General features: G+C 35.4%; 1 protein-coding gene and 2 long non-coding RNA genes across 3 annotated transcripts; 1 reads left to right on the top strand and 2 right to left on the bottom strand.

Moving 5' to 3' along the window:
- Positions 1-2,460: 2,460 nt before the first annotated feature.
- LOC135151632 (uncharacterized) lies at positions 2,461-3,075 on the bottom strand. The gene is made up of 3 exons (XR_010290393.1): positions 2,908-3,075; positions 2,616-2,723; positions 2,461-2,531 (listed from the first exon to the last, which is right to left on the bottom strand). It is a non-coding gene; the product is annotated as an uncharacterized LOC135151632 (long non-coding RNA).
- A 1,766-nt stretch (positions 3,076-4,841) lies between these two features.
- Positions 4,842-5,419, bottom strand: LOC135151630 (uncharacterized). The gene is made up of 3 exons (XR_010290389.1): positions 5,216-5,419; positions 5,044-5,136; positions 4,842-4,956 (listed from the first exon to the last, which is right to left on the bottom strand). It is a non-coding gene; the product is annotated as an uncharacterized LOC135151630 (long non-coding RNA).
- Positions 5,420-9,563: 4,144 nt separating this feature from the next.
- Positions 9,564-12,350, top strand: LOC135151495 (uncharacterized). Its single transcript, XM_064089975.1, has 3 exons — positions 9,564-12,019; positions 12,106-12,211; positions 12,300-12,350. The coding sequence occupies exons 1-3, from the start codon at positions 9,564-9,566 to the stop codon at positions 12,348-12,350; spliced, it is 2,613 nt and encodes an 870-aa protein (XP_063946045.1).
- The last annotated feature ends 4,407 nt before the right edge of the window (positions 12,351-16,757 follow it).

Below are 16,757 nucleotides of genomic sequence, written 5' to 3'. Positions count from 1 at the left end.
TTGGACAAGTCTTTATGTTTCAATATACTCTTGTAACTCGTTTGTTTGGACAATGGTTTAATAACAAGGAGTGTTGTTTGAGTTATGTCACACAATACTTATTATCAGAGTGGCCATTGTATTATGTATCTTGTAACAATGGCCCTCTAAATGTCCCATTAGCTAAAATTATAACACACAATGGTTTTAGATGATATAAATAAAATAGGCTGGACAATATAATTAACAATGTCAAACATTGGTAAACAATAGTGTTCATTACCAACATTAAAACCAACCAAGTACAAACCAAAATACAAACCAATAACCACCAATATATATATCCACCAACTAATTATCCACCAACTAGTTATATTCACCAACTACTATTCACCTTTCAACCAACAAAATCCACCAAAAACCCAACCAACAAACTCTTTAACCATTCCTGGACAGTGTTAATATATTTTTGGATGCACATATCCAAAATGAGAGACAAGTCTAAATCCATGCAACAAAAACAACGAATAATTCAACGACAACTCCCAATATATATATATACATATGTGCATCCTAAAATAAACCAGTCAAGTACGCGGCCTTGTTAGGTCCAAAGTATCGTAGAAGGGGGGGGTTGAATACGATACTCACTACAATTTAAAATTCTTTCGAATTTTACGGATAAATAAATTGCAGTCCTGTAATGGGTTTCGTGTTCCGGATATTTATAAGGTCGGTTTCTGAGGATATGAAAATATTAAACCAACACACAATATTTTCCAAGGTATATCTGTATATTGATAAATACCTCGAAGGTGCTATAAATCCAAACCCGAAGGTTGGCTGCAGAGACTACAATACACTCTACACACAAACGCCTATCAAAACAGATCTTCTATCTAAGCTCTCGTATGTGTGTAGTGTGTGCCCTTTACAAAGTGTGTAATGTGGGTAGTTGTAGTTGTGTGTTCAAAATGAAACACAAAGCCTCTATTTATAGACTTTGGATTCAACACTCAGCTGGTGCTTGCGCTAGGCGCAAGGAAGCTCTCCACCAATCAGAATATAGCTACCTCATTCCATCCTTCCTCGTTCCTCCTTCAACTTGCGCCAAAACAATTCAAAAGAATTGTTTAAATGAATCAACCGGCGCAAGGAAGAAATTAAACATGAATTCCTTCCTCGTTCCAGTTGAAACAATTCAAAAGAATTGTTAATATGGAAATTGGCGCAAGGAACACTGCACTTGGCGCAAGGAGAGATTTTTAATATAAATCCTTCCTTGTTCCATTCTTGGCGCAAGGAGAGATTATGTGTAATTTTCTTCCTTGCTCCATTTCTTGGCGCAAGGAACAAAATGTCTTCCTTGTTCCTATTGGCGCAAGGAGAAATGGCTGGCTGATGAATTTGGAGCAAGGAAGAATTATAATAAATAATTCTTTCCTTGTTCCACTCTTGGCGCAAGGAAGAATTAATATTAATTCCTTCCTTGTTCTTTTCTAGCTTGCTCCATTTCTTCCTTGTTCTAACTTAGAACAATCTAGCACACTTATATACATACATATATGTTACACATATATACATATAAGTGTTTACTAGTTAATTTGGAGGTCGCTTTGCCTTGACTTGATTAAGTTATCCTTGATTGAATCCTTCGAATTCAATTCACACGTACTGACGTCCTGTGCACTGGTCTGGTTCACGAACGACTGATACAGAATTGATTCTCCGTCTTCTTTTCTTGACAACGTACTTAATCAGTCACACCAGACTTGAGTATTGCTTCAATTTGGTGATTATAAATAACCAACCAAGATATCCTGAAATATCTTGCTTCAGGGGTTGCACTGAAATCTTTCGAGTACTTGGACAACATCTTCATTACTTCCACAATCTTGAATACTTCAATCTTTATTCTTCACTGAGGCATGAACATATTAATGAACTTCTTCCAGTGAACTTATTCCTTCAAGACTGTAGATGGCTTCTTCAACCTTTGTCTTTGTATCTTCCGATTCCGGTGCAGACGTAGTGTTATTTGCTTGTCCTGTTCTACTGTTGAGTTATCATCCCTATGTAACAGATAGGGTTGTCTTTACATTTAGACTTACAGGCCTAAATAGCATGCTGCCTCATGAAGTACTTTGCCCACGTACACTTGATTTCATTGAGGTCATCGGCATCACAAACAACATTGGTCCTTCGCGCCCACTTAAATAAGGAAAATTGTTAGTGCAGGTGCAAAATGATAAATGGTCACATGAAATTCAGCACAAAACTGGAAACTATACATTTTATACCTTTGTTGCAAACTTAAGTTCCTTGTCGAGACATATTTCTTTCATATAATGCATTAGAAAGAGACCACAATCAGTGGTCCCAGTCTGGACAGGAACTCCCTGAAAAAAAAGGATCACGTAAAATGCTACACTCGTAAAATTTCCAGAACTCAATAAGACTTGAAGTATGAAGATATTTATACCGCTAAATTCTCCCAGTTTATTTTCTTCTTGAGAATTATCTTCTCCTCCTCCCTGTAAATTTTGATGCCACTACAACAAAATATAATAAAGGAGCATAAACACATTTCTCCTTAATTGATTAAAAAATGAACACAGAATGTATAAGTAACTCACTTGTTAACCACTTCGATCCATTCTTCATTTGCGATGCGCCGCTTTAACGGGTCCATGTGGTAAACCAGTTGTGCATTTGGATTAACCACAGTAAGTGCCCAGTGGTTCCTACAAGTCAAAACCAAGTCATTCTTCAACTTGAACATATCCAAAAATAAGACATTCAAATATATATATATATATATATATATATTCATCTATTTGATTTATTTATTTATTTATATATTTATATTTATATGACAAATCAAAATTAATAATCAGGGGAACGAATTGAAAAAAGACATGTACTTACGTGTGGTGATATGGCAAAAGAAAAACTTGGCCTGGCTTGGCATCTTTGAATCTAAGAGAGAGGGCACGTGATCTCGCTGCTGGAGTACCACAACCGATGGCGCCAATCTTGGACGGATTAACAAATGTTATCATGTCTGTCATTTTGTGCTTTCTCAAATGATCTTGGAGAACACTACATAAAAATAAGTAAACAATCATCACTAAAATGCATAAATTGCATTCAGGAACTAATAGAAAAGTATAGGGAAAATTACAACTTTGGCACTTACTTGATAAACATGCAAATGACTCCTCCTGAAATTTCACCTCCAAAGCACAAAGCTTTAAAGTCTGATTTAAACAAACACTCGATCCAAAAGCTTCTTTGGATAACTGAAAAGGGTGTGAGCGACCATCTTTTAAAGTAGCACTTGCCCAAAGCCATAATTTCTTTAAAGTAGGAGGAAAGTCAGGGCCCATGTTAACCACAGAATCGATTTCCGACACCAACTCATTCACCTTCTTCATTTTCTTTATTCCATTTTTCTTGCCTCCCTGTAAAGAAAAATTGGGAAAAAAATTAGAAGAGAAAACTAAAATAGACCCGCCGAGTGATTTGAGAAATGGACAATTTAATATTGATAAAAAAATCTAAGCATAGATATATATAATTCCAAATATATGTTAATAATTTATCTTATTAGATAACATATTTTCTTAATTATGGATAGACACGTACATGAAAATAAATAAAATAAAAATTAAGTACCTCAATACATATGAGAGGCCTATACAACAGTTATATTATTCAACCTCTGTTTTTAGTGTAATACTTAACATGATTAACGACAAAGAAAAGCTGGGGTATCAAAAGTACCTTCACGGTTCGAGGTTTCACCATATCATCACTGGCTGCATTCACTTCCCGTAAGAGGTTTCTTGGCCACGCAATAAATGTCCCAACAGCTTGTTCCACAGTAGTGATCTCATCTTCGATTGGAAATGGGATGTGAGCAGCTCCTTGAATTACATGAGTAATGGAGACTCGTGCATTATCTTCTCCATTTGGCTTTCTGTGAAGCACAGTAGAAACCATGTCAACTGTTGCATGAGCAACAACATTGGTGGGGGTTTCAATGAACAATTCCCATGTAGAAGGACGTTGGTTTATCAATGCAACGTCGTCCATAGGGTTGTCCACAGGGTTGTCCACAACTTCAAGAACCTCAGATCCCTTCACTTCACCATTTTCCTCCCTTTGTATTTCTTCAACCCCATTCTTCTCTTCAGCAACATCTTTCTCTACAAACTCATCCTTCTCAACATCTTTCTCTTCAGCAGAACCTTGATCTCCATCGAGATCTAGTTTCTTTCTCGCTGCTACTAACTCCAACTCCAAATTAGCAACTCCTCCTTTCGAACAACTTCCTTGTTGTGAACCAATATTTGGACTCTCTTCAGCAAACAATTTCTTTAAACCTAAAGCTTCTTTGAGCTTCGCCATTTCTGCAGCCCAAAATACATCTCTCTCTTGAATAATCTTATCAGTCTCTTCTGTCATAAATTTCTGAATACCTTCCTGGATCTTCTCTTCAATTGTTCGGCTTTTCCTTTTTTGTTTGGGAAGATTGAAGTAGACAGACTGTTTAACATAACTCCCTTGACCACGGACCCTTCCGCGGTGCTCAGGATTCCCCAGAACTTTGGTCAACACATCATTCGTGCCTACCTCTGTCAAATCCCCATCATGAACTTTCTTCTTCATCTTCTCCTATATTAAACAACACACTTTAAATACATGGAAATCGATATATTCAAATCACCAATATAAACCATACTTGAACACAAAAATAACACTTTAACCTAAACACAATTTAACTATGTTATCATGTATATATAGATGGAACATAGAAATAATACACATATAAAAAAATTATTATTAACAGGCCCTTACAATATCTTCAGCAATGGTCTCAATTTTTTTCGACTTATACTTCCCAGCTTTATCACACCGTGCAAGGAGCCATGTACTTGCCCGGTCTATCTCCATTTCAGGATCACCACCAGACTGGCATGTATGAGCAGTTTAAAAAATTAATGTCTGAACATAATTAAACAATGTCAAGTGGAAAAAAACGATTATATTGATACTTACAATTTCTTGTTCCAAGTTGGCATAACCCTTCCGAGACATGTAGTGACCATATAGATTCAAGCTCCTTCTACCTTTCTGCTTATTGTGTATTTCCTACAAAAGAATATCAAACATATTAGCACACACCACTAAGCATGCATCAATTTGTAATCAAAAATTTTTTGGAACTCACTAGAAAATCTTTAGATAAACGATCGGCAACAAAAATGTCCCAATGTGGCTTTTCAATAAATGTATAGTCTGCCGGTGGATGTGCAAGCAACTCAGGTTGTTCACGAAAAGGTAGAATATAATTCGTTGTTAAACGGCTCTTGAACTCCCTCCACTTCTGGCAGGCAGATTTTAACACAATCCTCCTTGCTGTTAATGGCACATCGAACGCCGTCTACAATCATAAGCATGTTTAATAAGTAAGTAAGTCTTCAACAATGAATAGAAATTAGAAATATTAGTAACACAAAGTGTCATGGAATCGTTTTTACCTGCACACAATCCCATATTTTGTTTTTTCTTTCTTTTGGCACTCGTTTCCAAGTTTCATACCAAATAGGGACCTTAGTTCTCGCAAGAACCCCAATGTAAGATTGCATCTGTGTGGCAACGGCACCGTACGGCTCACCCTTTGCGTTGAAACTCACTGTTAATTTCTCTCCCAACATCTTTCTCCTAATAATCCTATGCATCGTAACTGCACCCCGTTTTAATAGCTTAACTCCTTCTTTATTAGCCACTGGTTCTTCCACCCGTTTCCTCTTCTTGTTCAATTGCTGTTGTAGGCGGGTAGAAATGGCCTTTTTCTTTATGGACTGAGGAGAGGAATTTTGAGGGGAAGAATCTTGAGGGGAAGGCTGCACCACATTCCTTTTCGACTTTTCTTTTACCCCGCCAGTCTCCACCGATATGTTTCTTTTTAGTGCCTTTAAAAGGTTGGTGGTAGTGGTATTGGGACAAGATTTTGTCAGTTTTGATTTCCTTGAAGGGGCCATAATTAATTTCTACAAAATATAACCAAAAACATATTAATAAGACATGAGTTAACAAAAACATGAACAAGACACTGATATATGGCAACACATAAACACTCCAAAAATCCAAATTACCAAAATATGAAGCAAGACACATAAGAACTCATAACCCACAAACATTAGAACCTCTGTTGCCCCTTCAAAAAATCAAAGAACACCCACAAACATAACCCACAAACAAAGACGACCTAAAAACATGGGACATAACCCATAACACACAAATGCTAACAGATAAACACTCCAATCACCCCAATTAGCAAAATATGAAGCAAGAGACATAAAAAAATCATAACCCACAAATAATAGAACACCCACAAACATAACCCACAAACAAATATGACCTAAAAACATGCATATTACCAAAAATTAAGCAAAAAATAAACTGAATTAAACATGCATCCCTAAAACTCACAACCCACATGATTACGAGAATAACCCATAGTCAGGTTGTAAAGAAAAGAGCTATGGAGAATAGGAAAACATAAATCTAGAACACATTCATACATCTCAAACAAAAATCAAAAAGTGATACGGAGAGAGTGAGTGAGTGTGAGAGAGAGAGAGAGAGAGAGAGAGTACCTACAGGGCAACTGGTACTGGGTTTGAAGAGAAATGGATGTGTGAGTGAAATGAATCGAGGGTTTGAAAGGGGGAAATGAAATAAGGGTTTGAAAAATGAGGGGGAAGTGACCAAAGGGGCAAAAGCGAGGCAAATGAAATAGCAGCTGTGAAATTTTTCTGAAATTATAAGTAACTAAAATAAATATAAAAATATTATGTTAATTTTTTATGGTTTATTTTAATTTATTTTTAATTACAATAAATAGTGAAAAAGGTTATTTGATGCAAGAATATAAAAATACTTATATTATATTATATAAAAATAAATATAAAAATATAAAAAAGCAAAAATATCGAAAGTGTACTAGGTGTAATGTAGTTAAAAATCCGTTAACCGTCCTGCAACGGTTTATCCGGGAAACGTATTGTTGAAAACAATTTCAAATAACGGTTTCCAAGCCGGAAACCCTTGTCTGTTTCAGACAATGGTTTATATAAAGAAGACAATTGTGTGAAAGCTGAAACAACAACGATACAACTAAAAACCGTTGTTTACTGGAAGTGTACACAACGGTTTTCTTTTGTAAATGCTTCTCTAACGGTAATGTGATTTTGATCAAAAAATAATGCATTTTTTACACAAATCAAATTAGGGAATATTATAAATAAACGAGTTACATGCGACAAAAACATTCATAAAAGGTCGGACTTGATAGTTTACAATAATATAAATAACATAACACTGAAACAGTTATATTCTATTAAGTATCAGTGATGTAGTCGTCATTACCATTGTAAAAGATATATCTGCACAAGATTTTATATCGAAACTTTGAAGTAAGAGATCATACATATATATGTAATTGTTACTATTGTGGGTCACATGAGTATTCAACGGGGAAAATAACGTTAATCCGTAAGGCGATGAATGAAAGTGTTAGTGAAAGATCGTTAACCATTCTACAACGGTTTGTTCGAGAAAAGTATTATTGAAATTAACTTTAAATAACGGTTTACAATAGAAAAACGCTTGTTTGTTTCAGACAATGGTTTATATAAAGAAGACCATTGTGTGAATGCTCAAACAACAATGGTACCATTAAAAACTGTTGTCTCGTAGACGTGAACACAACGGTTTTCTTTTGTAAATGCTTCTTTAAAGGTAAAGTGATTTTGATCCTAAAATAATGCATCTTTTGCACAAATAAACGAGTTACATGCGACAAAAACATTAATATTATCATACCTTATATTCACTTATTAATAAATTAGAATAATATTTTAATAGTACTTGTAAGTTTGATACACGTAACTGTTGATAGTTAAAAACGTTATACTTTGTTACACGATATATGACTGTGAATATGTTGTGTTGGGAAATTGATCATGTTCTTCATTTTGATTCTTTTTAACCGTCATTCCTAGATAAACATAAAAGGTCGGACTTGATAGTTTACGATAATATGAATAACAAAACTGAAAAACAGTTATATTCTATTAAGTATCAGTAATGTAGTCGTCATTAGCATTGTAAAAGATATATCTGCACAAGATTTTATATCGAAACTTTGAAGTAAGAGATCATACACATATATGTAATTGTTACTATTGTGGGTCACATGAGTATTCAACGGGGAAAATAACGTTAATCCGTAAGGCGATGAATGAAAGTGTTAGTGAAAGATCCGTTAACTGTCCTACAACGGTTTATCTGAGAAAAGTATTGTTGAAAACTATTTCAAATAACGGTTTTCAACCCTTAAACCCTTGTCTGTTTCAGACAATAGTTTATTTGAACAAGACCATTGTGTGAAAGCTCTAATTACAACAGTACAATTAAAAACCGTTGTCTACTAGATGTGTGCACAACGGTTTTCTTTTGTGAATGCTTCTCACCCGTAAACATTTTCCACACCTACTTCTTACAAATAGCACGTGCATTAATTATCAGTTCATTTAATACAATATCTGTGTCAGAATAAAATATATCTTTGTCTGAATGTCCTCTCCCTCTACCTCTCTTCGACAAAAATCATTTCCCTCTCCCTCTCTTCGACTCAACTTTCTCTCTCAAGCTCAACTTTTGATTTTGTCTTTGTCTCAAGCTCAACCTTCGATTTTGTTCAAAGCCTCCACCTTTTCTCTCGATTTCATCTCAATCTCCCCTCTAGTGAAGAACAATTAAGCCTCTGGTAAAGCCTCTTGTAAAGCCTCTGGTCTCATTTCAAGGTATTTAAAACCAAACATAATATTTGACTATCATTTGTATGTAATTTATGATTCTATCATTTCTATCACTTGTATGTAATTTGTAATTTGTATGAATTTGAAATAAGGGTTCATAGATAATATTTGGGGATTTTGGAGTATTGGATCTTAATCTTGTTTTCTACTGTTTGCTTGTTGTCATATTAAGGGTATTTTGAATAATTTTAATATGAGATTCTATTATTTGTTCCAAAGATAACATTAACAAATATGAGGATCTACTCCAGTTCGTCTTGGTTGACTCATTGTTTCCTTGATAAATATTAGTCAAGTAGGGATGAAGGTCTATTCAAATAACATGAACTTAACTGTAACTGTAAGATAAATATTATTTATCTTGACAACTACAGAGACTGGCCCTTATCAACACAAATGTCTTGACAACTTACTATCAGAGAGGATGTTATTTAATTTCATTTTAAAGTTGTGTTAAGGATGCTAGTAAGAGTTTCTAGTTCAGTTTCTAGTTTAGTTTTTGCACATATCAAAGGTGTCGTTGTCTAACATAAATAATGCTGCAAGTTAGTTAACCACAGTAGCTCTGTTCTATCTCCCTCTGGATTCATATTTGTGTTATTAAGGTGTCTTGTACTAAATTTCTCCAGGTTTATATGTTCATAATATATATAGTTGTAGTAAACTGATTATATTTATTGTTCAATATAGATGGACAGGTCTTGGTTGAGGGCTGATAGAAGAACAAGGGAATTTCAAAGAGGAGTAGAAGAACTATTGTTGTTTGCATTCGAGAACGGATATGATGAAAACAAAATCAGCTGTCCATGTTTAAAATGCGCACATAGTAAATCGTGGAAAGCTCCAACAGTGAGGTGCCATCTTTTTCAAAATGGAATAGATCAGACCTACACTCGTTGGATTTGGCATGGAGAATTGATTACAGAAAGTCTATCTCCCGCTGAAGGGACAGCCAGTTCAGATGCTGTGGACCAAATCCCTATCAATGCAGAGAATAATGATAGTGATGATGATGTTTCCCTCGATTCATCAGATTTCTTTAACCATGTTAAATCTGAACATGAACCACTTTATCCGGGATGTGAAGGATTTACAAAGATGAAGGCTCTAGTGAAGTTGTATAATTTGAAAGCAAAATACCAAGTATCGGATGCTTGCTTCTCTGAACTTCTACTACTGGTTGGGTCTATGCTTCCGGAAGGCAACAATTTTCCTTCTTCATTCAGCGAGGCTAAGAAAAGCTTGTGTGCTCTTGGAATGGAGTATGAAAAAATTCATGTGTGTCCGAATGATTGTTTATTATACCGAGGGGAAAGAGATGAAGACGAGACAAGTTGTCGTATATGTCAAGCATCTAGATGGAAGTTGAACAAAAAAGGAGAAGAATTGGAAGGGGTTCCGGCAAAGGTTCTATGGTATTTTCCGTTAATACCACGTTTGAGGACTTTATTCAATTCTCCTCAAATAGCTAAAAATATGACTTGGCATGACAAAGAGAGAATAAAAGATGGTAAATTAAGACATCCGGCAGATTCAAAAACATGGAAGGATGTCGATGTGAAGTGGCCCGAGTTTTCTTCAGATTCTAGAAATGTCCGGTTAGCTTTATCCTCGGATGGATTCAATCCTTTTTATAGCACAAATGTTGATTACTCTTGTTGGCCAGTATTGATGTCAATCTATAATCTCCCACCATGGCTTTGTATGAAAAGGATGTACATCATGCTATGTTTATTGATATCCGGACCAAAGGAACCCGGCAATGATATCGATGTGTTCCTTCAACCGCTTATTGAAGATTTACAAAAGTTATGGACCGGAAAACAAGTTTATGACGCATACAAGAAGGAGTATTTTTTGCTGCGAGGCATCTTATTATGGACAATTAGTGACAATCCAGCCTATGGTAACTTGTCGGGGAACATTGTAAAAGGGTATAATGCATGTCATGTTTGTGTTGATGGAACAAAAGCAACGAGGCTGTCTAATTACCGTAAGTGCGTGGTCATGAGGCATCGGAGGTGGTTGCCCCGTGCACATCCATATCGAAGGAAGAAAGAAGATTTTGATAACACAGTGGAAAAGGAAACTGCCCCAATTCCATTAACCGGGGAGGAGGTGCTTGAGAGAACAAAACATTTAAGGAGTCATGTCTTTGTTAAAACACAACGCCAGCCTCGATTCAAAAAAGGTGATGTTCGACCTATTTTTAAGAAGGTTTCTATATTTTTTGAACTTGAGTATTGGAAGTATTTGCCGGTTAGACATGTTCTCGATGTGATGCACATCGAGAAAAACATTTGCGAAGCATTACTTGGGACTATGCTTAATATACCCAAGAAGACAAAAGACAAGGAATCTGTCCGGCTAGACATGGCTGAAATGGGAATAAGAACGGAGCTAAGGCCAAAAAATCCCGGGAGAAAGGAGAAGTTACCTTTGGCATCTTGGAATTTAACTCATTCAGAAAAAAAAGTAGTTTGCTCGTCATTTCTTGGCATGAAGTTGCCTGATGGCTTCTGTTCCAATATTAGAAGTTTAGTTTCAATGGAAACTCTTCGACTTACTGGAATGAAATCTCACGACTGCCATATGATCTTGCATCACTTGCTCCCAATTGCGATACGTTCGTCACTGCAAAAACAGGTCAGAAACACTGTCATCAGATTTTGTCTCTTTTTTAAGGCAATTTGCAGTAAAGTTATTGAGGTTGATAAGTTGGAGAAAATGCAATCCCAGCTGGTGGAAACTTTGTGCCACCTTGAAAAGTACTTCCCCCCCTCCTTGTTTGATGTGATGTTTCATCTCTCGGTCCATCTTGTACGAGAAGTAGAGCTTTGTGGGCCAATTTTTCTTAGGTGGATGTATCCATTTGAGAGATATATGAAGACATTTAAAGGGTATATAAGAAATCGGGCTCGTGCAGAAGGTTGCATAGCTGAGGCCTATATTGCAGAAGAAGCTGTTGAGTGTTTGGTGAACCATGAAGAGGCTACTGTTGGGTTACCAAAAAATGGTAGGCATAGGAATGATGCCGTTTGTAGACCATTATCTGGTGCATCAGTTATAACTCCGAGCGACAATGATTTGCATTTAGCTCATTTATGTGTTTTACAAAATACGGCTGCGGTTAGGCCATATTTTAAGTAAGTCATTTCTTAATTTTCTGCTTAATTGTCATATTATATATCATTATTCTATTATTTACATAGTCTTTTCTAATTGTATGCAGTGAACAAATGTGTTTTTTGATGACCAAATATCCAGCAAATGAAAATAATGAAATGTGGCTAAAGAATAAGCAAAATGAGACATTCCCAGAATGGTTCAAAGAAAAGGTATTATGTGCACTTTATTTATAGCATTTCTGTGCATTTTTAAAACTGTCACATAAGTCATTTATAACTTTTATGATGTCCTGGGCAGATTGCTTCAAATTTGCTCGACGAAATGGAGATATCACAAGAAATCAGATAGATCTCAGATGGGCCCAATAAGGATGTCCCTACATTTAATGGTTACAAAATGGATGGGATTACCTTTAGCACCAAAGATCGTGATGATACACGTAATGTTCAGTGCAGTGGCGTGTGTGTTCAAGCCGATACCATGGTTGTGCAGGGGAAGGATCAAATTGTTGAGCATGCATCGCCTACATTTTATGGAGTGATAATAGGTATATGGGAGTTAGACTATAACAACTTTAGGATCCCTATTTTTGGTTGTAATTGGATTGATATGAATAGAGGGACTAAGGTAGATGACTTGGGTTATACTTTGGTTAATTTGAATAGGTTGGGGTTTTTTAATGATCCATTTGTGTTAGCAAAACACGTTAAACAAGTATGTTACATAGATGATCCTCTTGATAAATTATGGTCCGTGGTGTTGAAATTACCCGAGAAAAACTATCATGAGGACAATGATGAAGAAAATGAGGGATCCGTGGAAGTAGAACTTGAGAATGAGTTCTTTATACCAAATTTGCCGGATGTTGATTTAGACGAGGCAACAACTAGTTATATGCGAGACGTAGATGAACTAATTCAACTTTTATGATGTAATTTTATTTGATTCTTAGTTTGGTGATGAACTAAACTAACTTTCATGATGTAAGTTAGTTTCTTTGTTTTTATCTCTGTTGGTTGGCTCTGTTTTGAGTCAGATCTGTTGGATTTATTGGTGTGGATTTGTTGGTGTGCCTCTGTTTTCAGGCTGGTTTGCTCTGTTTTTCTGCTATTTTTTTTTTCCATGATGTCCAATCAGACAAGCGTTTTTGTAGAAAAAGGCTTGTCTGAAAAACATTTACATAACGCTAAATAAAACAAGTCTTGTCTTTATAGTCTATTAACAAAACTTTTACAATACAAACTGTTGTATGTTGCTTAAAAGTCATTCAGTCAGACAACATTTATTTATTAGAGGCTTGTCTATAAGGCCATGTTACAATGGTTACAAAAACACTTGTATGTTAGCTTTCCAGTCACACAACACTATATAGAACCCTTGTTTGAACTGCTCGTAAACAACACAACAAATAAAACACTTGTCTATTTACAACAACGGTTTCATGAACTATTGTCTGAAGTTTCTTCACACATCGGCTCTAAAAACAGTTGTCTAACATGCATAATTACACAATACCACAGTTAACAAAGTGTTGTCTGATTGAATTTACTAGACAACATTTTTTTAACCATTGTAGGTCGTGGTGTTAGACAATAGTTTTTCCAGGACAAAAAAAAAAGTGTGGTGTCTTTGTTTCGGCCAACGCTTTTTTCAGCTTCCGTTGTCTGATCAGTGTTGTCTGATTCCAGTTTTGTTGTAGTGTCTAGGGCACCTACACTAACACATATCCGGGATGCCCTGTGAATCAAAATCTGCTTTAAAAGTTCTATAAAGAAAAAGTTTTACAAAGATAAACATATAGCTTATGTACCTCATTGCACTTGTAGGTACAATACTGATAGTCTCTCCCATATCATTGTTCTTAATTTTATAATACAGGTCGCTATTCCATCCTTGTTCCTTGAAATTTCCAATAATCTGAAGTTATCCCAAAGTAACATTGTAAGTAGGCCTACATGCCTGAGAGAAGTTAAGAAGAAAAACTGATGATATATAACCTTAGTAAGCCTCCAATTAAATTCATTCTCATCTTTACACTGTTGATTCTTTGCCTTCACCAATGGTGCCTTTTGACAAGTTTTTCATCCATACAATCTATCCACCTGAAAGTAAAACTTTAATGTTAAGAAGCCAGATAAGGAATACAATGTTAAGAAGCCAGATAAGGAATACAGTATGAAAAATGCACTTGAAAGGTAAAATGCAGACCATGTTACCTTGTTTGAAGAAACACTGAACAATGTCTTCCTCATTTTCAACAGTGTGAGTGATTCTACTGTTTGTGGTTTTAGATTCATCATGTCCACAACTAAAATTGTAATATCACATAACCCAAATCCCCGAGAGTGCAAATTTATGAACGATCATGACCATGGGTATCAATAATCAATAAGCCTGGAACTTTCAGTTTTGCATCAGGTTTTAGTTCCCTGGTCCTATCCTTCAAGTTTTCTGCCAGAAAATATGTTGCACTAATTTGTTGAGTAGTAATTCCTCTGGCTTCATTTTCCTGACCATTAGTTCCACGGAAACAATCAAGCAGCTTGGTCTTTCCAGCATCGACATGACCCATAATACAGCAGATTAGGGACTTGAGATCTCCACTATCTGCTTTTTGAGAAACTTTTTTCTCTGCTATAGCTCTGTGTTTAGGGTCGGCTGCAACATCGCCAACCGAGGGGACGTAGGTGAGTGTGTGTTATGAAAGCTGTAGTATTTATTTTCATTTGTAAAGCCAGTATCTACCAAGAGCGAGAATTTTAATAGGAGACTATCTTTAGTATTAGTTAACATTAATAAAAAAAATGACCAAAGCAAAAAAGATGAACAAATAGTAGGTCTACAAATTATACCTATGTTGACCTATTATAGCACGATGTCTTACTAATTCATCAAATTTTGCATAGTTTTGTGATTCCAATTTTAGTTAACCCCGTTGAAGATGCCCTAAATAGACCAATTGAGATTTATTGTTAGCAAGTGATATATATTTTACCAAATGTGGATAATTAAAGTTGTCATAATTTCTCCCCACAAAAAAAGTTTGTAATAGTTTCCGTAAATACCTTGGGAGCCACAGGTTTAATAAAAGTCGAATATCTTGTTTAGAGGAGATCAATCTTATAGTAACTTATCTAATATATAGCTTCCTTAATGGTTAAGAAAATATAGTAGTTTGAAATATAGGATAGAGCCATGCAGTTCCTGAACATAGATGTTGAATCACTGAACATGCATACAAATATAAGACGATATGCGCAGTTATTAAGGTTTTGAAATAAAACTACAGTATAGATAATGTCAGAGAGCACTAAGATAGTAGTTGCAGATTGGATAACAACATTACATATAGACAATTTGGAGAACCGCTTATTAAACAAGGTCTCCACAATATGTTCTTAGTATCATCGATACTCCCCTCATGCCATTTAAGTACACTGGCACTCCTCCTAATAACACCATATTGACTAATGGTACTAAGTTAATTGGTTGTGCTGCCATATATAACACTACTGTTGAGCTGCTGAGCTTTTTGCTCTGGAGTTTTTTTTTCTCTATATGTTGATTGTGCTATTTAACCATATTTAAACATAATTTTGGTTGGTCATATACAGTAATATATAGTGGTAACATGCATGTTTAATATTGTTTTGTTTTTTATTAAATGTCCTCTCTCTAGTCTAATTATGTGACCAAGTGTTTATTGTTAGGATTTTAAAGACTTGGTTGTAAGCCTCTTCATATAATAGTATCACGGTCGGGTTTTGGAATAAGTTAATGTTTCAAACAACTTTCGGATTAAATACTTTACGTGCATTATTCATTCTTAGATTTTTCATGGTTTCGAGGCAGCTGAAACTACCAGGAACCAAGAAAGAACACAATAGGGCTGTGCATAAATTAAGAGTCTTACCAATATAATAAGTGAATTACTTGAACATCAGCACAACAAAGATGAAATTATCAATCCTTATAAGCAACTAAATTACTATACTTAAGCTAAATAAAACAGTGGATAACAAAGAAAGCTAGTTATTTAGAACATAGAGAACTCATATTCATATATATGTATGCAGAACAAAACTTTGGGGGAGATGAATTAAGTAGTACTGTTCTTGAGAGATTAGCACATGAGCTCACCGAGATGAAGAGAGAAACAGAGGGCTATGGTGATAGGCTCTTGTACGGTGCTGTAATTAGCGAAATGCTATGTGTAGTATTTGGTTTTGTCTACAAAGTCAATCTCTGTTGGGAGAGAGAGTTCTAATAGGAGAGTTGGGAGAGAGAGTTCTAATAGGAGACGGTTAGTATAGCATTGAGACAATGATTAAAAAATGACCAAACCAAAAAACATGAACAAAAATTAGGACTACAAATTATACCCATATTGGTTTATTATAGTAAAGTATAGATATAATAACTGTTACTATAGAATTCAACTACTCTTTGAGAGAGATGTTGTTTATCGGTGAGAGCTCCTAGTTACAAAGAATAATATTCTTAATATAAAAAGCCAGAGCTATAGTGTAAACCTGTGTTGTGTTTATACAACATACATAATATGATATAAATTAGCTTCCGAAAAGATATAATAAGAGATTCCTATACTATTCTTCTAAAGTCCTGAGCTATGGAATCTCCATAGAATATATCATCTTTATTCAGTCCATATCTGCTCCTGGAAATCAGCCGCCACAAACTCTGCTGATATCTTCATCTCGTCGGCAAACTCCGATTTCCTGTTAAACTCTGATA

This window comes from Daucus carota, chromosome 3, assembly GCF_001625215.2.
Source record: "Daucus carota subsp. sativus chromosome 3, DH1 v3.0, whole genome shotgun sequence".
NCBI classification, from domain to species: Eukaryota; Viridiplantae; Streptophyta; class Magnoliopsida; order Apiales; family Apiaceae; genus Daucus; species Daucus carota.
Note: the sequence above shows the minus strand (reverse complement) of the source record. Positions and strands in the feature narration are given on the sequence as shown.

What these genes read in the sequence shown, in the direction of transcription:
- LOC135151495 (XM_064089975.1), top strand. Translation starts at nt 9,564, where the DNA reads ATGGACAGGTCTTGGTTGAGGGCTGATAGAAGAACAAGGGAATTTCAA. An exon ending in GCGGTTAGGCCATATTTTAA is followed by an intron (nt 12,020 to 12,105) that starts GTAAGTCATTTC and finishes AATTGTATGCAG; the next exon opens with TGAACAAATGTGTTTTTTGA. An exon ending in CAGAATGGTTCAAAGAAAAG is followed by an intron (nt 12,212 to 12,299) that starts GTATTATGTGCA and finishes TGTCCTGGGCAG; the next exon opens with ATTGCTTCAAATTTGCTCGA.